The sequence below is a fragment of the Acanthaster planci genome, linkage group LG11, assembly GCF_054643075.1.
Source record: "Acanthaster planci isolate LZ-2023a linkage group LG11, COTS_SCS, whole genome shotgun sequence".
Classification (NCBI taxonomy): domain Eukaryota; kingdom Metazoa; phylum Echinodermata; class Asteroidea; order Valvatida; family Acanthasteridae; genus Acanthaster; species Acanthaster planci.
The window spans coordinates 2,099,577-2,122,219 of record NC_141787.1 but is presented as its reverse complement, the minus strand read 5'-3'; the positions used below and the strand labels follow the sequence as shown (position 1 = coordinate 2,122,219).

General features: G+C 40.0%; 1 protein-coding gene, 1 long non-coding RNA gene and 1 pseudogene across 8 annotated transcripts in view; 1 reads left to right on the top strand and 2 right to left on the bottom strand.

The window, feature by feature from the left end:
• The first annotated feature begins 370 nt into the window (after positions 1-370).
• On the top strand, positions 371-20,703 carry LOC110975756 (uncharacterized). 5 transcript variants are annotated; one of them, XR_002597747.2, is made up of 5 exons: positions 371-663; positions 6,752-6,835; positions 8,607-8,714; positions 13,670-13,764; positions 14,806-14,973. It is a non-coding gene; the product is annotated as an uncharacterized LOC110975756 (long non-coding RNA). The 5 variants fall into 5 exon arrangements; XR_015427257.1 differs by lacking the exon at positions 6,752-6,835 and adding an exon at positions 16,071-20,703 and having other exon boundaries at positions 383-663; positions 14,806-14,964; XR_015427258.1 differs by lacking the exon at positions 371-663 and adding an exon at positions 1,170-1,308.
• Positions 3,919-4,638, bottom strand: LOC147797247 (uncharacterized; annotated as a pseudogene).
• LOC110975754 (uncharacterized) overlaps positions 13,899-22,643 on the bottom strand; it is a 166,375-nt gene continuing 157,630 nt past the window's right edge. For all 3 annotated transcript variants that reach the window (XM_022228507.2, XM_087143664.1, XM_087143665.1), the window contains exons 20-21: positions 19,451-19,614; positions 13,899-18,971 (exon numbers count right to left, since the gene is read on the bottom strand). In XM_022228507.2, the coding sequence (XP_022084199.2) occupies positions 18,789-18,971; positions 19,451-19,614 (347 nt within the window). In that variant the 3' untranslated portion in view covers positions 13,899-18,788. The remainder of the gene's footprint in view (positions 18,972-19,450; positions 19,615-22,643) is intronic.

Below are 22,643 nucleotides of genomic sequence, written 5' to 3'. Positions count from 1 at the left end.
ACCTGAAGAAGACTTTCTAAGGTCACTACAAGCTGCAGGATTCGAACCCCCGACCCTTTGATTGGGCATTACAAACGCCAACCGACAGGCCACATGTCCTTTCCCAAAGTTCCCAGGGTATCCCACTGCCCTTCTGGGGCGTTGCTTTATCACATTCATAAGGTGATGTTGAAGTTTGACTACAATTGATGGTACATTTTAAATAGGCTACAACACCACGCCAAAAAAGTAGTGCCTTGCAGTTATAAACGTGCGTGCCTTATTTTCAATCGACGCATAGGACGGGTGATTATTTCACCAACACGTCTATCTAGCGCCCTCATGCGAGTTGAAAACTTTGGCCCAATAGACCGTATTCGCGGCGTCGCCAATTTCAGTCGTATTCCTGAGCGTACAGTAAAATTTTGAAGTCCTTAATGGGATGGTACCAGGTGGTTTGGGGGGTCGGAATGAAATCGTAGGATATAGTTTGGTTCTTGAATGTAACGTTTTCAAATAAATACACTACGTTAGGGAATACGACTGAAATTGGGGACGCCGCGAATGCGGTCTAATAGCAATTTGGTTTTGACTTGAGGGAGTGGTTTCGCGAACCAGGCAGGGATGCTAAGTTACTCTCTGCTGCGAATTGCTGGAGGCTAGTTTCTTCATTGACAGTATCCGGTAAGTTTGGAAATACACAATGAAAATATTCGAATCTCTTTTTTAAACGGTTTAAGCCTGCTGTGTGTCTATTTAGAGAGGTCATGGGGATATGCTGTGGGGTAAAGAATGCCAGATGCAATATGCCAAGGTCCACAATATCTTCATGACAGTTGTCCCTGCTCCGATCCATCTAGCCCCACTACTAGCACTAGTGTGGCACGGACTCTCACTCCCGATCCATCCTCAGCCACACATCTGTATACGCAATTTCGTGTTGGCGTAATGAACATTTGCGGCTCACCCACTTATCATCGTGGGCGCAATTTCTTTTGCACACGGAGATAATTCTTAGCCTCTCCGCTTTCTTAGGGCCATTTATTGAATGATGTCACTCCCGCTGTTCTGGTATTTTCCAGTCTTTTTGCCTTCACCCATTCAATTTCACAGGCCCGCTCTCATAGTCGCCATCTTTAAAATAAGGTTGTTGAGCATTACGACACTTGACCCCTAATCGTCTCAACAGCTGTTCCACGTCAAGACATATTTAATACACGGACTGAGCAATAAGATACTACATGTACCAATGGGCTCTTCCAAAACTTTGGCAGCAGTTGATGAGATTGAATGGGTGAAGGCAAAAAGACTTGAAAAAACCAGAACAGCGTGAGTAAAATCATTCAATATTAGGATTCAAAGTTTGTGACAATCCTGCAGTTTGGATTTCAGGCATTTAAGACATGCCTTGAAGTAGGGCTGTGGTGGCGAGAGATAAGAGACAGATTGTAAAAGAGGGCCACTACAGCCCTAGTTGTGGGGCTACATTAGTCCCAGACTGGGGGCCAGTCTACTGGACTCCCTCCGTATCTATACAGAGGCAGCGACGTTGCGAAGACATTTTCTTGGGGGGGGTGTGCCAGGATCAATTTGCCGACTGGTCGATATACATCAATAATTCCTGACGTCAATTTCAGTGTCATTTGCCAACTGAGCCTTTATTTGCCGACTGAAAAGAATTATTGGGGGGGGGTGCAACACCCCCCTTAACTACGCTGCTGTACAGAGGGAGTCCAGTAGACTGGCCCCCAGTCTGGGGCTACACCATTATGTGCTCAAATTTAGAGCCCCTAGCAGCCGATTTCATGAAACTTTACGCAATGGTGTAACTCCACTTAGGCCTATGCCATATTTTATTTCGTAAGTTGTGCAATGATTTAACGTTACAAGTAAGTAATAACTTCACCAAACAAAGCGAAAATGAACGGTTTGACTAGCTTATCTTGTTCAGTTAAGCCTCATCATTGCTGAACTTAACAAGACTTAGACCTGTACGAGAAACGTATAACTTTATTGTAGAAGGTAATGAAAAACTTGTTTGGCTGTGAGAGAACTGCGAGATTTCTGACTGGTCCTGACAAAGAGGAGACAAAAACTATTTCAAAATGGTGGGCAGAGGTGATTCAACAACTGTTTGATGACTGTTGTGTATTGGACCGGAACAGCTGTCGCAAAAGCCATTTTTGTCCTCATCCAAGAAATTTAATATGATAAAATGTGGCGCAGCAACGCAACTTTTAATGAAATTGAACGTAAGTACATGTACATTGTGGCGTGAGGCTTACGCACAGTTCAAAGTTATGCAACGTTTTGTGAAATTGGCTGCTGGCCCCTGCTGGCCCTGTCATGCTGGTGCCTGCAAACTTAAAATGAAAATTAAAATGAAACCCTAATTATAAAATAAATATGACCCTAACAGCACCAAATCCTCCAATTTCAATATGATTTTGCATTATACGCCCTTGGAGGTTAGGGTAAAAACAAAACCATGCCAACATTTCTGACTCCTTCTCACACCCTAAAAGTCACAGAATTAGTTTTTTTCAGTGGAATTTTCAATGGTATAGGTATTTCACTTTCTTTTTGTGATCAGTGGCTTGGGCCCTAATCATGCTAATTCGATAGTTGGCTAGGCCTACAGTGCATGTAATTATGTGTGAGCACATTGGAGTTAGTTCTGAACAGCCGTATTGAATGAGAGGAATTGTCGGCGTAGTGTTGAGCACTTTCCTTGAAGTGGAAGAGTTCCCTATACAGACAATAGAGCTATATCATAAGCCATCAAAAAGTGATAACATAGGGCCTACCCTAAAGAGTCAAATTTAGCAGGAAAAATATCAAATTATTTACATAGAGAATACTTAAGATTTTTTGTAGGTCAGTGTCATAGGGTTTTGCACAGGGCGTCCAGTAATGTCTGCCTATGGAAATCTTTCCTGACGCCTAGGGTTTGTGTACAGGGTATTGGGTGGTCGTGTCCATGTATGGACCTCGTTCCCGATCAATAGCTATACATGTTCTTTGTGATCTTTCCCATTGGAGTTGCAGGGCTTGTTTTTTCAATATACACCCTAAGAAATTCTTTCTAAGAAATGAAGAAAAATGAAAAGTGTTGTCATCGAGACCATCACAAGACCAGACACAAGACCATGCACAAGATAACTCACAGGTAACTGGTCGAACAGTGGCTAAGGAATGCTTTTGTTGCAGTTCATTTGAATTGCTTGTGACTTGAATTTGGACTTGACGTCTTGTGCTGGTCTTGTGAAGGTCTTAAGTGGTCTCGACCACAACACTGATTGTAGCATATCACTAACAAACAATAAGAGAAGAAACTTTGCCAGTGTTAGGCAGTTGTTTGTTTTGCTTTCCAAAGAGCAAAGATACAAGATTATACACCAAATATACTCTAATATAGTCATAAACCCAGTTCCATGGAGTACGATCCGGGGAGAGGGACTTGAGTATTATGAACTATTTGGGGGGATCAATTCCAGTCAGAGCCCTCTCTCCCTCCTCGACAAATCCTGGGTGCAACGCTGTTGTTTATTATTTCAATCAAAATTTATGAATCTCAGTCAAACACTTTTTATGAGTGGTGATATTTGCCGGCTGTTGCGTTGTTATGCCTCAAGTGAAGCGTAAAACAAATTTGGCTTCCTACTGAGCAGTACAAACTACTCTTAAGAAGACTTACTCCATCCTTCAAAGGCATGAAGAAGAACACATACGTGTATTTCCACTGCCATTTCCCAACTTGTAAACTATCAAACAACATGCACCCTTTTTGAGTGAACCCAACAGTTTATTTTAATCAGTGCTCATCAGGTCAGCTGATGTGTTTTACACCAATTTAGGTAAAGCCTTGTTTTGTGTTTTTCTTATGTTTGGTTCCTGGGCAAAAAGGCTGGATGACAGAATCAAGAACTGGGGACATTCCTAGACTTTACGTTTGTCTCTTGGTATTTCATTCTTCATGGATGGTGTGATTCTCTCTCGATGCAAACATTCGTAGTACTCCATGCTCATCCCAGCACAGGCCAGCACATTCTCCTCTAGGTTCGCTGGGTGCGGCACAGGGGTGGGTCTCTCCAACCGCTCACTCTCAAAAGCATGCTTGTAGAATCCCTGAGCTTTGTCGGCAATGCGGGACACTTTTGTCATTACCCACATGCTGGTGATCTCATCTCCTGCTTTCCACAACATCAACTTGTTAGAGTAGGGAATACCCATCCTGGTGCAGTGCGCAGACAGGATCCCTGCTGGATCACTCGGCAGGTCGTCAGCATCCAGAATGGTAGGATGAGGGTCAGTATTTTCTTTTACATACTCTACCAAATCAAAGAGCTCCTTAAAACTGGCTCCTGGAGGAAAAGCCAGTTGAGATAAGGCACGCAAGTCAGGAAAATCACCATAAGTCTCAGTGACAAACTTCTTCAGTGAACGGAACGTTTTGTAAGGGTGACGAATAAGAAAGCTGGGCTTGAAACCTTGTGGCAGCATGGCATATCTGCCATGAAGGTACTGGGCTTGCTCACAGCACAAGAGAACCTTTTTGTCAGGGTAAGAGGCTTCTCAGAGATTATCTCGGATCAATTGCTTCGACATCAAATGACAGTCTATCCCTTTGACCTCAACTGTTTCACTTTCTTCTCTCATTCCATCATACAAGGCTATGATCTTGGTCAACAGTGCATCCTTTGGATTCGGTTCTGGCCTTTCAGCACAGATTTTTGGCCATCAGCACAGAACTCATAGAGTCTATCAGGCCATTGATACAGAGTTTCAAGAGTTCAAAAATTGACAGAGTTTGATGAGCTGTCAATACAGAGTAAGGGAGTTCCAGACTTCACTTACAATGTGAATGTGGTCCAAGTAAATAGCACTTTGACCTGTCCTTTAAATCCCCCATGTAGGGTAAAGGTTTATTCCCCCCCCCATCACAGTAGGAGATGTGACAATTTTAGGAGAAAAAGGGAATGATTTTGGGAAAAGTAATCCTCAACTCCCAGTAATCAGCTGTGGGTTAGAAAAAGATGGTGTTGGCTGAGTGATGAATGAAGTGTGTTTATGGTCTGTCTGCTTCCACTTTTGAATAAAAAATGGTGGAAGCATTTTTTAAAAATTTTTATTAGAAAACAGCTGGTTTCGGGGAAGTTCTAGGAATAAAAAATGCTTCTGGATGCACTATTTGAAGAGTTAATGTCATCAAAAAAATTTTAACTTTGTAGCAGGCTTCCCAATAATCAAGCATTTTTCCAATTTTTGTCCATTCAGGTTTTTTGATCTCTTGTTTGCTGATTGGACAAACTTTTTGTTTTTGTTTTTGTTTGTTTGTTTCCTTTTTGAAGCTGAGTTTATATTGTTCAGCAGTTGCTTCGCTAAACAATTCAAACACCTTGCATAATCCCCCGGCCCCCATTTCATGCACAAGAGCCAAGGAAAACCTGTTGACTTTCTAAATCTACATAAACATATTCAAGCTTTTTTCGTGCTAGCGTGCCATGTTGTTTTTAATATTCGGAGAGATCATGGTGACATGTCGTAAATGAAAATCCTGAATGAACTCAACCTGCTCAAATGTGCCAAGTTTTAGTACCTGAGCATAGAAATATGCAAAATTTTCCAAAACTTTTATGCTGCAGTTAAGGTGGTCTGCATTTCATCTGCCAATTTTTTAGGATTCAATTCAATTTTTAAGTGAGCCAAGTGATTGCTATGTATAGTTTACCACTCTAAGATAAATACTTTCAGGGCCGTCTATGCCGGTACACATCCAATTATTTTCCGAAAAGATTCGGTAGTGGATAGTGAACTGTTTGGTTCTCAACTGATTTTCCTGTCTTATTGACAGGACACTTTTGGTTGTTTGGGGAAGGGGCTGGGAGTCTGAGGCAAAAACCAAGGACATTCCTAGACTTAATATTTGTCTCATGGTCTTTCTCCTGTGATTCTCTCGCAATGCAAACATTCATCCCTGCACAGGCCAGCACATCCTCCTCTAGGCTCGCTGGATCTGACACAGGGGTGGGTCTCTTGAACCGCCCACTCTCAAAAGTATGCTTGTAGAATCCCTGAGCTTTGTTGCCAATGCGGACTCCTTTTGCCATTATCCATCTGCTGGTGATCTCATCTCCTGCCTCAGGTGAGACATGCCTCCATGAAGACAAGTTTTCTTGAATCAGGATCACTTAGCAGGTTGTCAGAGTCCAGAATGGCAGGATGGGGTCAATGTTCTCTTTGACATATTCTACCAAATTAAAGAGCTCCTTAAAAGAGGCTCCAGGAGGAAAGGCCAATTGAGGTAAGGCACACATGTCAGAAAAATCACCATAAGTCTCAGTGAGGAACTTCTTCAGTCAACGGAACACTTTGTAAGGGTGACGAATAAGGAATCTGTGCTTAAAACCTTGTGGCAGCATGGCATATCTGCCGTGCAGGTACTAGGTTTGTTCACGGCACAAGAGAACTTTTTCGTCCGCATAAGAGGCTTCCAAGGGATTGTCTCGGATCCATTGCTTTGACATCAGACAACAGTCTGTCCCCTTGACCTCAACTTCTTCACTTTCTTCTCTTATTACCTCCTACAGAGCTATAATTTTTGTCAACAGAAACATGTTTTTCAACAGAATAGGTTTTTCCAAATTGACAGCTAATATTTTAAATGCTTTAACACACTTGTTTCCTACATACTCACTACAAGAGTGTGTCTTTCTCGGAGTACAGTTGAGAATATTCAGTGACTTTGCTGTGAATATATTAGTTATTACAGAAGTTTCAAAGTCCAGAGGTCTTGAGATTAGCAAATGTCCTGAGTCTGTGAATCGACGAGAGTATTATCACAAACTGCTGTGAAGTGAGTAATGCTGGATGTCCTACTGAAAATGTCCAATTCATTTACGGTACCTATTGAGACCAATTCACTGACCCATTGGATCCAATTCACTGACCCACTGGATCCAATTCACTGACCCACTGGATCCAATTCACTGACCCACTGGATCCAATTCACTGACCCACTGGATCCAATTCACTGACCCATTGGATCCAATTCACTGACCCATTCAATAGCCGATTCCAAAACCAATTGCTTTTGCTTGAAGTCAATTGGAATCCAATTGGGTTCAATTAGTTTGAATAGTAAATTTGGACCTTTTCTCAGTTGGACCATTTCAAACCAACTGACACCATTTGAATGCCAATTCACAATCCAATTGCAACCAACCGAAGATCCAATTGAAACCATTTCAACACCAATTCAAACCAATTGAGTCCCATTTGAAAAATCAATTTGATGGGGTAAACAAGCTGAAAGCAAACCAATTGGAACCAGTTGCATCCCATTTGAAATTTCCAATTGATTGAGGAAAACAAACAGAAAGAAGGCATACCACTTGGAACCATTTGATTCCCATTTGATTGGAAAATAAACAGCTAAGAAAAAAATGCCAATCAAAACAAATTGCATCCAATTTGAAATCTCCAATTGATGGGGGAAAACAAATGGGAGAGAAAACATACCAACTGAACCAATTGAGCACCGATTGATTGCCAGTTGGAACCAATTCATTCCAATTAAATCCAATTAAAAAATCAATTGATTTGAATAGGCCATTTTTAGTAGGGTGCGCAAATTACAAAGTTTCGGTGCCTAAGACGGTGGGGTCAGAAAAACGGAAGAAATTTCAATTTAATGGCGTGCAGGTAAAAACCTCATTTGAGTCATTTCAGCGTGACTCGTACTCAGAACTGTGTTTCTAGTGTCCATTCTGGTCATGTACCGTGACCTAAGAATCTGGCTGTGCACAGGCCGACTGTTGGATGTCTTTCTTCTTATTCAGCATGCAAGTGACAGTCAGCAATGAACCAGAAACACACACCATGACATCCAGTGCAAAAAAATTGGCTGTGATGAAAAAAAGGTCGCTTTCTCTCTTTCAAGAATATACTGGTTGCGAAACCGTTCAGTTTTTTAACGTAGCCTTGAGGTTGAGTTCAAGCATCCTGTCCCATAATTGGAGCAGCCAACTGCTTCGGCTGTAATTTATAGTATGTATGGTTTATGGTAGAATCTCGAAGAAAGCACAATAGTAATTTACACAGTCAAGTCAGACAAAAATAAAACTTTCCATCTCATTTCCTTGCAATTTCCATTCTCTTTTCATTCCAATCTCATACGAGTAGGATGTCGCCCAAGGCTACCGTTCACTTATTGTTCACATTGTTTTGGTCTTGTCCCCCAAATCACCCCAAACTAAGAACCCAGTCACCAGTAACAGCAGTTCGGTGTGGCGATGAATAAGTTTTGACTCTGTAATTGCAGTCCCCATGGCAATGGTGATGTCATCAGTGGGAGGCTGAAACCAAGTTAAGGGAGCAGAGATAAACTTACGGCATGCGCACGTTGATTTTCATCTTTCATTTATTTGCTACGGTTGTTGTTAGGTTTGCCAGGCTGAGGCAGGAAAAAAATTGTAGTTAATATCAGCCCCTAGGCATACATGTCATTTGCCCTAGCATTCTTGTGAAATAGTTCATGAATTTCGGAGGTTGCTGTGCACGTTGTGGAGGGGCCCCTATTATCATTCAAGCCAACCTCTTTTTCCCTTTCCCTCTCTTTCTTTTAGAGCTGGAGCTGATGACATCACTGTTGCCATGGCGACAGGGCTCCGACCGACCGCTGAAGTTGCGCACCCAGGGCCATTGTAGGCTGTTATAGCAGATCTGTGGGAGAGGTATGTTTTCAATATGAGGTCTGTCTGAGCATAGCTTGCTTTGATTTTCTCCCCTTGCTGTTTACAGTTGTTACAGATGACCTGCCTCTGCTAAGCTGCCTTCAGGCTGTCTATACCCTGGCGAGGAAAACATTTTTTTTCCGACCTTGTTTGAATTAGCCACTGAGTTACCAAATTTGCTTGTTTTGGGGGCTCAACCTGCTCAGCAGATATTTGCTGATGACTTCAGGAAGGTGATGGTGAGAGGGATCAGGCATTAACACCTGCACGAGGTAGAGCTGTTGACTTAGAGGAGACAAAATTGCCTACAGGCCTGTCCCACATAGTAGATTATTGAGCAGGAATCTAGGCTTGGCATTAAGGGCAAAAACATCAAATCTCCCCTCTGTCTTTCGTTGAGTCTGTAACATTGTCGGCTCATGGTTTGGCAGTTCCAGTGGAGTTTATTTACATATGTAGTTTCCACGTCCAAAACCAGGGAATGATTTTGTATGACCTGAATTTCATGTTTTTTAAACCTAACATTTTGGATTTTTAGTTGGTGGGTTTGTGGAATTTGTTATTGGCATGAAAAATGTTTCTGTACCAGTTTCACATGCAGCAGTGGGCTGGGGGTTTAAGCTGTCAACCTATCAACTGATTTCCTTCCAATGGGTTTCACATAAAAGTAACTCCATCACAAATTTTGGTCATGTCAAAATATCAAATTGAAACTTTAAACCAAGGGTTTCTTATTTTGGTAAATCTCTCATGATATTTTTCATACTATATATTTCTCTGTACACTATTCCTTCCCCTCCACAGATATTTGTGTTTATCAGTTACGCCCATATTTGTTCTGTAATTGTGCCATCCTAAAGACCCTCCTCAAGAAAAACCGCATACAACAAGGGGCTTGAATTCCCCCACTGGGGAGTAAGTTACCACCCACACAGCGAAACCAAACCAGCGCAGCTTGACTAAAACCCTCATTATTCGTGTTTGGTACATCATTATCCCAGCGTGTGGGGCAAATTACCCTCATTCAAATTTACATTTAGCAGCTAATTCCATCACCTGTGAAAATTGAGAGCGGTGTGTAATTCTATCGCTCAAATATACCGCCTGGCAGATTTGTGACACAGATAAAAACAGGCTGTTTGTGCAAGTGTAACTTGTGAGGGAAGATTGTGGATTGGGAGTTTATTTCTACGTGTATGTAAAGTGAGTTTTAGGAAATTGGGCCAGATCACTTTCTATGTCTTTCCTTGTTTTTGGACGGAAGTGGAGGCAGTGCATTATGGATACATGGATATCAGGTATACGTGTATCCTCAAAATTCACCAAAATATGGTGAAAACAAGGAGATCCCTCAGGGAAGGATAGTCTGCTGAAACTTCAGTTCTCATGGTTGTGTAAACAACCCTCTGTTTTCTGAACTCAAGTATGGACTTACTGACGGGTTCTTTTTTTTGGGGGGGGAGGTTATAATAGCCACTTGTCTGTGGTCTCATAATGGTGCTATACACCATTGGCTTTTGCCGTATATATTTCAGTATTTACCAATTTAGGGATCTGTTGTTTTTACTTGCTATAAACAACTCATTTTTTTTCCCACATTTCAAAAATAAATCATATTCTCAGCACTGTATGTTATTCAGCCTACCAGTACATGTGCATTGCTGAGTGATACACAAAACTTCCACTGCTAATGCAGTCACTCCAAACCCCAAAATGGGGTTGCTGAAAGTTGCAATCAAGTTTTTGTATTCAGCTCTAGTATTCCATGGTCCTGAGAAATTGTCCGCGTTTAAAAAAAAAAATGATCTGCATTCTGAGCACCAACTCGACCTGACAATCTTTACCCCCCTCCTCAGCTGTTATTGGCCCAAGGTTTGCCCCGCCCCCATTTTCAGAGAAATTCCATTAGTCGCCCCCCTGACAGGGGATTAGGGAATGTTAACAGGCTCTCTTCTCACTCAAGGGTAGAGAAATGGTACTACTGTATGCACTTGTTATTCTAATAGTGCACCATTGCCATCGACTTGCGTACTGGAAAGGACCCATGCAGTACGACTCACTTTTCCTCAACGTATGGAAACTATTTCAACTGCTTGTGGAGTTACATGTGTACTCGTAAATTTATTGGAATGTGAACTTTTATGAACATGAAAAATTGTCCAAAGCTTTTCTGGATGAGTGAGGGCGCTGTTGCTGTGAGGTAAAACTGGGAAGACACTGTTCACTAGATTACATTTTGAACCCAAAACTGCTCTTCGAAAAAATAATCCAGCATTTTTTTTTGGGTGCACAATGGAATGTACTTCATTGAGATTCAGTGTCTGGTATGACATTACTGTTTTAGTTATGAATATGCAAACTTTTCTAATGAAACCATAACCTCAGTGGCTACAAATTGCAGGTTAAGATAGCACCCTCCCCTCAAAAAAGACAAAATTAAAAGTAGGGTTGAATTTAATTACAAAGTTGCAGTTTCAAGGGTTGTAGCAAAATAATATGGCATGGTTCCTTTAATTTCCGGTACATTAAAGCCAAAAATCAATTGTGTTTGCTATTACACTGAAAAATAAAATAAATTAGGGCTGTTGGTTGGGTAAATTTTTTTTTCTGCTCTAAATTTTTATAGCCCAAAAAATTGATACTGTACATGTGCGCATCAATATTACGTACTGTACCAGCTGTGTGATTGAGTAGTAAAGAAGCTGAGTATTTAAATACAAACACACAAGAGCTGTCCATCTCGTGCCCCCCAAAAATTAAAACAATACAATGTACAGGACAATGCACAAAATTAGGCTCAGGGCAAGGCACCATAAGTTTTTATATTTTATTGATTTGTCTAAGAAAAAGATATAGGTTCTGCGTGATTTTCTAGGCTGGGTCGGGTAACCGGAAACACAGCTATTTTTTTGTGTGGTGTAAAATATATAGGGGAGAAGAGAAGGGGAAAACTCAGATACTCTGGTATTGAAAAACTCAGATACTCTGGTATTGAAAAACTCAGATACTCTGGTATTGAAAAACTCAGATACTCTGGTATTGAAAAACTCAGATACTCTGGTATTGAAAAACTCAGATACTCTGGTATTGAAAAACTCAGATACTCTGGTATTGAAAAACTTAGATACTCTGGTATTGAAAAACTCAGATACTCTGGTATTGAAAAACTCAGATACTCTGGTATTGAAAAACTCAGATACTCTGGTATTGAAAAACTTAGATACTCTGGTATTGAAAAACTCAGATACTCTGGTATTGAAAAACTCAGATACTCTGGTATTGAAAAACTCAGATACTCTGGTATTGAAAAACTCAGATACTCTGGTATTGAAAAACTCAGATACTCTGGTATTGAAAAACTCAGATACTCTGGTATTGAAAAACTCAGATACTCTGGTATTGAAAAACTTAGATACTCTGGTATTGAAAAACTCAGATACTCTGGTATTGAAAAACTTAGATACTCCGGTATTGAAAAACTTAGATACTCTGGTATTGAAAAACTCAGCTACTCTGGTATTGAAAAACTCAGCTACTCTGGTATTGAAAAACTCAGCTACTCTGGTATTGAAAAACTCAGCTACTCTGGTATTGAAAAACTCAGCTACTCTGGTATTGAAAAACTCAGCTACTCTGGTATTGAAAAACTCAGCTACTCTGGTATTGAAAAACTCAGCTACTCTGGTATTGAAAAACTCAGATACTCTGGTATTGAAAAACTCAGCTACTCTGGTATTGAAAAACTCAGCTACTCTGGTATTGAAAAACTCAGATACTCTGGTATTGAAAAACTCAGATACTCTGGTATTGAAAAACTCAGATATTCTGGTACTGAAAAACTCAGAAAATCATTGACTGCTGGCAGATTTTTTTTGATAAGCATGGAATGTTACATTGAAGGTTGGAATTTGCTGTAATTACAGTGAAAAACTGGAAAAACTAACATCCCTGTTAAAATAAAATTCCACAAATTTCACTCTGAAGATTCACATTTGAAAGTGTTACGATTTCAGTAAACCTTGTTTCTTTATTTTATTATTTTTTTTAACAGTGCTATATTCATTTGCTATATCAATCAAACATGCTGGTTTCAACATCTTGAAACGTACTACTTTTGATCAATTAATTAATTAAATGTAAATGTAGTTGAATGTAAATTAGTTGCTTAACAATAATTATGCTGCTGGGTGCTTTTAAACATGCAGTGTCTACATATGGGCAATTTTCCATTTTCAAAATTCTTCAAAAATTCATGATTCCATTTAATGGATGTTTATATCCACATGAATGGTTGTCTGGTGTCTACTCTAGTCTGACATGCACCTCCATTGATGCCTGAGTTTTTCAGCCAGGCCTGTTGCCCTGTAAAGAGAGCCCAGAATTGTGAAGTGTTGTGTAATTTCCTTTGTTCCCAATGAATGCCAGTGGCGTCTTTTCAAATGCGGCTGGATTAGTGTGCAGCGGTACTGTATTGCTAATCAATGGGGAGCTGGAGTGCTTTTGTCCGTCCGCATGGGTGCGCTATGCCGAAACAGTGGTACACCATTTCAAAACAATGACGGATTACCTCCTATAAATGCAAACTGAAAAATGATGGCAATTCCCAGCAGCAGGTCTTTTGTTCCGAGTACCGTCTTTTGTTACATGGCTCAGGTCTTTAGTCCGATTTCGGGCACTCAGGCTATGCATACAAACTCAAGTTACCCGAAATGGTGTTCCCCTGCAGCATACGGTTAAATTGTATTGAAATAACAAGTGTTCTGTCAAGTTTTCACAAGTACAGTACAGTCTGTAGACTGCAGTGGCATTGCATCTTATGATCTGTGTCTGGTATCCAGCCATCTCTTGCATCAAGACTGATGTCTTGTACAATGTTAATTTTTATAGAAGTGCTGCCTAGAACAAGTATGAATCTCAGCTTTAAGTTTAACGTCCAATTCTTCTTCTTTTTTCAGATCTTATCAAAACAAGGAAAAACAAGGGGTTAATCTTACTCTCTTTCCAGCTGGACAAAATTTTCTCAGAATCTACAAAGACTCCTTGGAAAGAGGTGCGTGCACTTGTAATTTCCAAAGAAATGTTGAACATTTATGGAGTAAATGTTGAGATGTAACTCAGAGGTGTTGTGGTTAGTGTTAAGATCAATCAAAATAAATAAAATGACTTCAATGCAACTAGCGCCACTTTTATGTGAGAAATGGTTTATTACAACATTGTGTGAAATGTTTCCAAAGGTATTCTTGCATGTTTGGTTTTTCCATTTAATCGCAAGAACACTTAACGTTACTGTACATATGAACAAATCTGAAAAGTAACCTTATAGTAAAATTGCTCGGTACAGACAGTTGAGTTTTAGAACAGACAGAAAGACATGCTCCTGTATATTACAGAAGAATAAAACTAATACTTCAGACTTTTATTCCGCAGATTGGCAACTTTTGGACTTCATAGAAACTATCTGGATTTCCATACACTTTAAAAAATTATTTTACACATAAACTGCTTTTAGGATTTAGAGTAACTAGGTAATTAATTGATAGATACTTTGCTGGTGACAAAATAGTTTTCTCTATTGAAAAGTAGTGTACATTTTCATCAAGTGGTTAGTTTGGGGTGGTGATTTCAAGCTGATTTCTTCAAAATGGACAGAATGTAGCCATGTTGATATCATGGTAAACACTGAAACTGAACACAAAATTGTATTCAGAAAAGAAAAAAATTGGCAAGTCAGCAACTTGATAAAAAATATTCACTCCAGCTGAGTTGTAGTTAGGGATTACAACAATGGCTGAGGAAAATCTGATCATCTACATGTATATGCCCAATCATACTCAGCACAATTGCGTCAAAAAAGCATTTAATCTATTACTTAGAAAAGCACAGCAAACCTTAAAGTTCCAAAGTCTGCACCATTTCAAATACTTATCACAAAATAACTTTTTGAACCAATGAAAGGTAAAATGACGTCTAATGTACTTATACACTTCTCTATAGGGGTCATGGTAAATGCTATATACACGTATACCCTTCTTTGAACTGTGGAAAGTTACAAACTCAAGCACAATTTTTTCATATTTTTTTGTTCCCCCAGAAACAATTTGCTCCTGAAATAAAGTTGCAGCCCTCCACAGAGAGACAGCAGTGAATCAGGAACTAAAAGGACGGCCGTCCCCATTAAAAAAAAAAGAAAATCTACAGCTACATTGTAAATGTCTAAAGTCTGGAATATACACCAGGACGACAGAAATTGGTAAGGACGTCTATCACTAGTATCATTTGCTGACTTGATTTCCCTACAGTATTCTGCGGTGGAAGAGGGATTTTATGAAACATTAGTAATGCCAGCAATCCTTCCATCGGTAATCCTTTACAAGAAGTCCAGGCAGACAGGCATGACAGTCGCTAAACTTTCAAATTAAATGCCTCTGTTAAACGTGAAACACACCTGATTCCAACAGGATGTGTCATGGAACAGAGACACACGAAAATTCCTAGCTGCAGAGGGACTTTCGGCTAATCAGGTCGACCCAAAATAGTAAACAGAAGAGGTAAAACCTGATCACTGAATCTGAGGATTTTTAAGGGAGGGCCCTATTTTGTCAGATCAGATCAATATCCATATATTTAATCTATTCATTAAATTGCATGCCGTTAGCAAATATGTGTACAGTATAAGTACCAAATGAAAAAAAAAGTGGAAAACATTTCTTGATCTCGTCTGTTTATACACTCTGTACACTAAAATCTTTTTTTTTCATATACACCTATTCGCAATTATATACATGTACACGGAAATCTAAAAAAAGTTAAAATCTTTCTCACTTCTCTGGAATAAATTACATACCTAGGCTTACCTCACGGCAAAACAAGAAAAGGAAAAACATTGAGAGTTGCTTATATTGAGTAACAAATTTCCACAGCATAAAGAAAAGAGAAAGAACCATTGAGCTGATCAAACATTTCATGTTAAACTTAGACCTGTATTTGTAGCATTTTAGCATTTCAATACACGTCAATAAGGAAACAAATACTTATCCCCTAGTCTTCGCCCCTCCCCGTTTTGCCGAGAAGCAGCTTTTTGACAAAACCATATTTAATTGCATAATTTGAGTTCAGATAACATTAGCCAATATGTATATATATATATTTATATTTGTGGAAAACCAGCTCACCCCAGCCCATACCTAGGAGTTGCACATCACTATGCAAATTGTTTTGACCGAGACACATGTACTACACTGTGCCAACTATTTAATACATTGTACACAACTAATGGTTACCCCTCCAGTCCCTGTTCGCCCTTCAGTGACCACAGAACATGCCAATTGTCAGTGAATCCCACCTTTTTTTTCCCAGAAAGGTTTGAAAAGCCAATCGAACAGTTAGGACGTCACTATATATTGGAAAGGGCACTCCGTTGCCTGGCAACCGTGTCCATTTGCGGAGACAAGCCACATTGACTGTTCATGCATCAACGGTACTCGGGATGCAATGGTGTGAGGCTGTGGTATCTTGGACGGACATCCTATTGTTGCATTGCAAACGGTAACCAGGACAGTCAGATGTCAGCCTGCCCTTTCGTCTTCTCACTGGTCAGCACGTGCTTGCTGACGGAGTAAGTAGAGCTTACAAGTTTTCTGTGCGTGCTGTTGTGTAACATTCAAGCCTTTGAAAAGGTCACAAACATTGGCCTCATTTCAGAAAATTTGAAGCATGGCACACTGTGAGAAAGTGTGGTCAATGAAGGATTAACTAGATAACATCTAATACAGTGCAGCTACACCACTGACCAATATTATGCAGAGGCAAGCCATTCATTTTGTCTTGAAATCCTAATGTCTGTGCAGAGCACAGACACCTTGAAATCTTCAGGGTGGTGTCTTACCGCTTTTCATCACGGAAAAAGTGCAGCCATATCCCTACGCTTCCAGTCCCTCTTGAAACGTTTGTTATCAACCCTTCAAGTTTGTCAGAAATATTTCTTATCAATAGTGAGAAATTCTTTGTTCATTTCACTGCAGTGGGGACTTGCGATGTTCTCGAGTGGTTTGTAATTTTTCTTTAGTTCACTGTTTAAATAAGGCCTCAACTGTGCGTGAAAGAGAATGTTTGCACATTGTTCTGTGATTACCACTTGAGGGAGAAAAGACCAAGTGAGAATTAGTTTTTCATTTGTTCCCTCATTTGTGAGGAAGAAAATTTTGAGTGCCTCAACTAGATCACAGGATGACCTCCCTTTAAAAACAAAAATTACAAAATACGAACTAACACTAAAAGCTGCATTTGCAAATTCACACACTTTGATCGCCGTGAGAAACATCTTCTGAGACAAAACATAACAGGAACAATTTCATTTTTTTAAACCAAACCCTCAACTTTCCACTGTCAAGCAACTGCAATTCAAATTATCCTGCTTTTGTTGGGAAAAAACAAGATAATCTAGAATGATGGGGACAGAATTCAGTGAATTTGTGAATTCCACGTTACACCTTAGTCTGAGATACTTCGAAAATCCACTAGCATAAATTCTCCCATTTTTTCACCTTTTGAGACAATCAAATGTACAAATACCCAGAGCACATTATTTTGTGAATAATTGGGAACTCTCCTTTTTGAATACTTTTAAAAATGTAATTCACAAAGAATTTAAAGTGTTCAAGAAACAAAAATTATTGGATGGAGCTTTTGATAACGCTCGTGTTGAAGGGCTTTCTCATCTAATCTCTTCATTTTTCAACCACCAATTGAAGGGCGGCAAATGGCACTACTCAAAATGTTCCAAACACTCTAATTTTGTCTGGTGTCAGAATTTGTCTAAGGTCAATGCCATCCTTTGAACACAAAAGTTTTCCCTTCCTGCACGTTTTAAAACATTATGAATTGTTTCCCCATGACTGGTAAATAAATAAGTATACTATTATAACTTTTGCTTCCAATTTCATAACAGGAGTTCTAGCTGATAAATTCTGACTGGGTGACTGACACTTGTCCTATTTCCTTGGCCGTTTAAGGAAATCCGGTCTCTGATTCCCAGAAACCAAGGGGAGTATGTACTTCTGTTTGTACCAGTACTTATCCCTTCTGGGTTTGTCCACAGTTTTTGAAAAACATTTCTGACCTGTTTAATAACTACCTCAAGAATCTCCCTGCTTACTTGGTAAAATGATTCCTGCGGTACTGTACACCCTGTCAACAGGATATCAAATTATTGTTTTTGCTCTGGTTAATGGAAAGCCTGCATATTCAAAATTCAGCTGTGTACTATTCATGCAGTCAAGAAATTGAAGTGGAGAAATGAGTACAGAGCTATTGACAATAGTCACGATGACATTCTATTGGGTTCTGTCTAGAGCACCCTTAACGTGGGAGATTTCTCAATGCTGGCGCTGCTCGGGAAACAAAAAATCCGACGCTAACCCCCTGGGTAAGTTGAGCGGGACGCCGCAAGGTACACAATGAGCTTCCCTCCCTCCTTGTTTCTCAGTTTCTCCAAGTATCTGAAGCATTGCACAAGATCTGCTCTTCGGCTCAAGAGTATCGTGTTTCCAACACCGCTCTGATTCGAGGCAGCATTGAACGTTTGCTGGTTGCCATGGCAATGCTGACGACTTGATGATGCCACCAGCAGCTCGTATCTCCCCCAAGATCCAGGGGCTGTGGAATTATCTGCCGAGGCGGACTGAGAATCCTCCACAAGGTCGTCGCCTTTGTTTTTCTCCCCCTGAATCCATTGCGACACTTCTAATATTGCAGATGTTCGGTTCTACGTACTCCTGTGGTCCTTGTTTGTTAAAAAAAAATTAATAACAAAAATAAGCGTGCATTGAGTGCTCGTCAGCCACAACTGCTGCACAAACTTTCATGGGTTCCTGCCCAGTATCCCTTTCCAAGTCCAGCTCTCTGCGTCAAATCTACACGGAAATATACATCACCTCTGCTCAATGAGTTGCACAACAGCACAATAAAAGAGTTTTCCCGTTTTGTCCGTGTTCAAAGTTTAAAACGTGATGTAAACTGTATATATTTGTACTTTAAAAGATGACGGTTTGTTTATATGGTGCAACCACTCTAGCCTCATTTGGACTTCTTGATGAATTCTTTTAGAAGTTTTTGGTAAATGTCCGATCGCAGGAACCGGGGGTACGAATCCTTCTCCATTAGAGCTTCTATCCGTTTTTGAGCGTGGTCGAACGTGTTCTCATCTGGGTGGTTGACGTTGGCTGTCGTTTCTAGCCTCGTTCTGGAATCTAGGTTGACCTTTGAAGAGAAAGGCACAAAGTGATAGTCAGACAGAAGTCAATTCAAAGCTCAATTGGAATCTCTTTTCTTGTTTACATATTTCATGGATTGTGTAGGCTTTTGTAGGATTTCATTTTACAGTTTGGGGTTTAGGAATACATGTAGGTTTTCTTTAACTTTCGAAATAAGATTCTGAACCACAAAAATGATCAACAGTGACATCAACAAATAGAAACTTGGAAATATTAAGTCATTTTGTTACTCTAAATAGATTTCCATTTGGCAAAGGGCAAAAACCAAGTACTGATAATTATTTTCATTTCCCCAGCACAAATATGCAGCAACAACTCTATCCCGCATTGTTGAAAACTCCACAAAGAACGATCTGTCCAAAACCTCTGTACTGTCATTAACAAGGCCATGGACAAAGTGCAAATGCTGGATAATTCAATGGTCCCTAGGGTCAAGGATTTGCTTCATAGAGATAACCATCGCACCTCACGCGGTGCCTGTATCGTCACGTAGTCCTCGAAGATCTGCTGGGCCCGGCTCTCCAGGACGCTGGTGTCCAGGGTCTTGTACTCTTCACAGGCCAGCCAGAACTCAATGTTCTCATCGCTGAACTCTGTCTGCAAGAACTTCCTGAAGGCTTCCAGGCCAGCTGTGAGACGGGATATGGGGGGGAGGTAAGTATGAGATTGGGTGGAGGGGAGAGAAATGATCGGAGAGAGTGGAAGATGGAAGGTGATGATAGGAGAGGGTGGTTGGTTAGAAGGGATGGTGGAAGAAAGTGGTCCGCGAAACGATTCAGTGGAGTTGGAAAAGGAGGAAGGTTAGGGTAGAGAGAAAAGAGAACAAGATATTGTCTTGATTAGTTTACATGACGAGAAGATAAATTAGTGACTAGGAGCAACACTGGTTCTGAACGGACAAAACATGAACACAGAAGGCTGCACATGGGCTGGTGTTGCCATGACACTTGTTGTCAAGACCATCACCAGACCAATTACAAACCACTCAAGACCAGTCACGAGTAACAGTGAACAATGATATGTTCATTTGAATAGTGTATGACTTGAATTTAGACTGGACTCCTGGAGGTCTTGAGATGGTTTTTATGGGGTTTGTGATGATCTTAGTAGATCTCGACTACGGCACTGGCTGATAAATGAGGTCACACTGTGCTCACGAGTCAAGACACTATGAAGCTTTATGTTCCTTGATCTTATGACAAAAAACACAATGCATTTGTCACTGCCTGACCATCTTTGTGGAACTTACCACAGCAGTTAAAGAGAACCACATATAAAAATGAGTTTAAGTGTGCAATCAACATCTATCTTTTAAAAATAATTTTATGATTAGTTACGCTTTTTAACAATTTAATAGGTCCTTGTAATTTGGGTTTTATTTTAGTTACTTCCTGGGTAGTCTTGTCACTTTTTGACTTTTTGAATTAATTTGAAATACTTTAACTAATATCAGTTTTGTTTTTGAAAGTGTACTGCTTTGTGCAGTCTTGTCACTTCTAATTATCAATGTTTATGTATATTTTTAACACTGAATTGATTCATAGAATATAATTGATTTTTTAAAAATAGAAATAGCTCTTTAGAAATGAAACAAATGTTACATTTTGTATCTCGAATTGCAATCTAGTGGGGGGAGGGGCCCCATGACTGTATGAGAACATTTACTGGCTTTACTAAAATTAAATAAACTGCAGATGTGGAATATCTTCTGACAGGAATGGAAACTCAAAGTTACCTATAATGTAGCCTAGGTAAATGACGTCACACTTTGAATAATCATTACGGCTGTCGAGGGCAGGTAACTTGGCAAAACATGCAAATTAATGCATCGCACGTGTTGCAGAGTCAGCAGACATCCCCCCCGCAGCTTGCAAATATGAACTTGCATTAAATTTGATTAATACAAAACCTCAGGCATACACAGGCAGCTGCTGATCAAATGAAAGCCGGCGCCTTAGTTGCCATGAGTGATAGAGCTTTCTCAATGCCGGGGGGGGTTGGTAATTTGAGGTTAAGATGCACCTGCTTGGGATTTCAGAAAGGGGATTTCAGGTGCGCAGTGATATCCTCGTCACACGGTGACAAGCTCATTTTTATATCTACAATATTGATACGTTTATGGTGCATGAAAATGTACCCACTCCGACAGGAAGAACACTACTGTTCAAACTGAAAAAACAAAAACAAATACAAAGTTTTCCTCCAAACACATCTAAGAAAAAGGGTCAGAAAGGCCATCAGATTTTAGGGTAAAAATTAACAAACACCAAAATCATTCACATCAATCAATCAAGGACATGGATGGGTAGCTAACTGCACATCAGCAAAAAAACAGAGAACCTGCACTACTTTTAATATTAATTCCCTAAACAGCTCTCTGCAGGCTAGCATTTTAATACAAAGTACCTGACATGTAAACTTAAGTTTCCCGAAGTAAGAACTTGCCCAATAATGTCTAGAGGAAAACTAAAACCTTAACAGAAAATTCCACGATGGCTGACCAAGCACTGAAGTGATCCAGAGAGAAAGGTGCTTCAGCATTCAGGGTGGTCTTTCTCCCCTACTGCTCGAGAGAGACACGCATACTCCAAGGGGGAAAAAAAAAGGAAAGAAAAATCTGGTTATCGCCCACTCCAAAATCATTTTCCCTAACGACCTCTCCGATTCGGTTGCTTGAAGAAAAAGCCGTGACCGCCGGGACATAGAAAATGAGAGTGCAGTAACTCTAGCCTAGGATGTTAGAGGTGGGTTGGAGAATAGTCTCAATTACATTATTATATTGATCTGTCCCTGCCCATGCTCTAATTAGGCCTCATAGAAATGTTATACATTAAAACCAAGAGTCTAAAGTACCAAGAGATATACACCTACACAACCAGTATCATGCCTGAAGCTTGCCTACTTTACAAACCACCTGGAAAATACCAACACACATGTCCAGTTGAACAAACAGAAGACTTTTTTCTGTTCTCATCAAAGTGTCAAAAAACCTGTGGAAATAGCTGACTTCTTGCGATCAAATGAAGGAATGGGAAATTTGGGGAATGGTCAGTGGACGAAGATTGGCTGATTCTCAACAACTGTACACACGACTCGAAGTAGGTTTACATTTTACCACAAAAATGGATTGGAATATGAACCAGTTTGTAGATACATTCAATATACTATGATTACTTCTAGAATTGCAAGAGCATGTTAAAAGTCTAAGCCAGTGTTTCATCTAACCACCTGCCTACCTGTCCTTTACAAATACCCCATTTATTTCACAAATCTTTAACCCTAATGTACAGATCTATAGAATTTGGCACAATGGGATTATGGGCTCCAACAGCACCGAGGAGTAACAGTTTTCAAACAGTTTGCTTGGAGTGCACAGGCATTATATTGCATGAAAAAGGACAGGTAGATATTTTAATCCCACATGAGCCCCTAGTCCGAGCCTCTGGTAACACAATATGCCCTGCTGGTACAGTCACAGTAATATTAAGAGAGTCTCCATCACTTGGGTCCGGCATCGAGGTTTCCCAGCAAAAAATCGGATTATCACCCTTCGATGCAGAAATCTTCAAAATCCAAAGAAATAGGCATCTCAGCTAGAAATGTAACAAATACTTTTGTCAGGGAAGCCCCCAAACGTGCAAAGAAACAGAAAATTTTA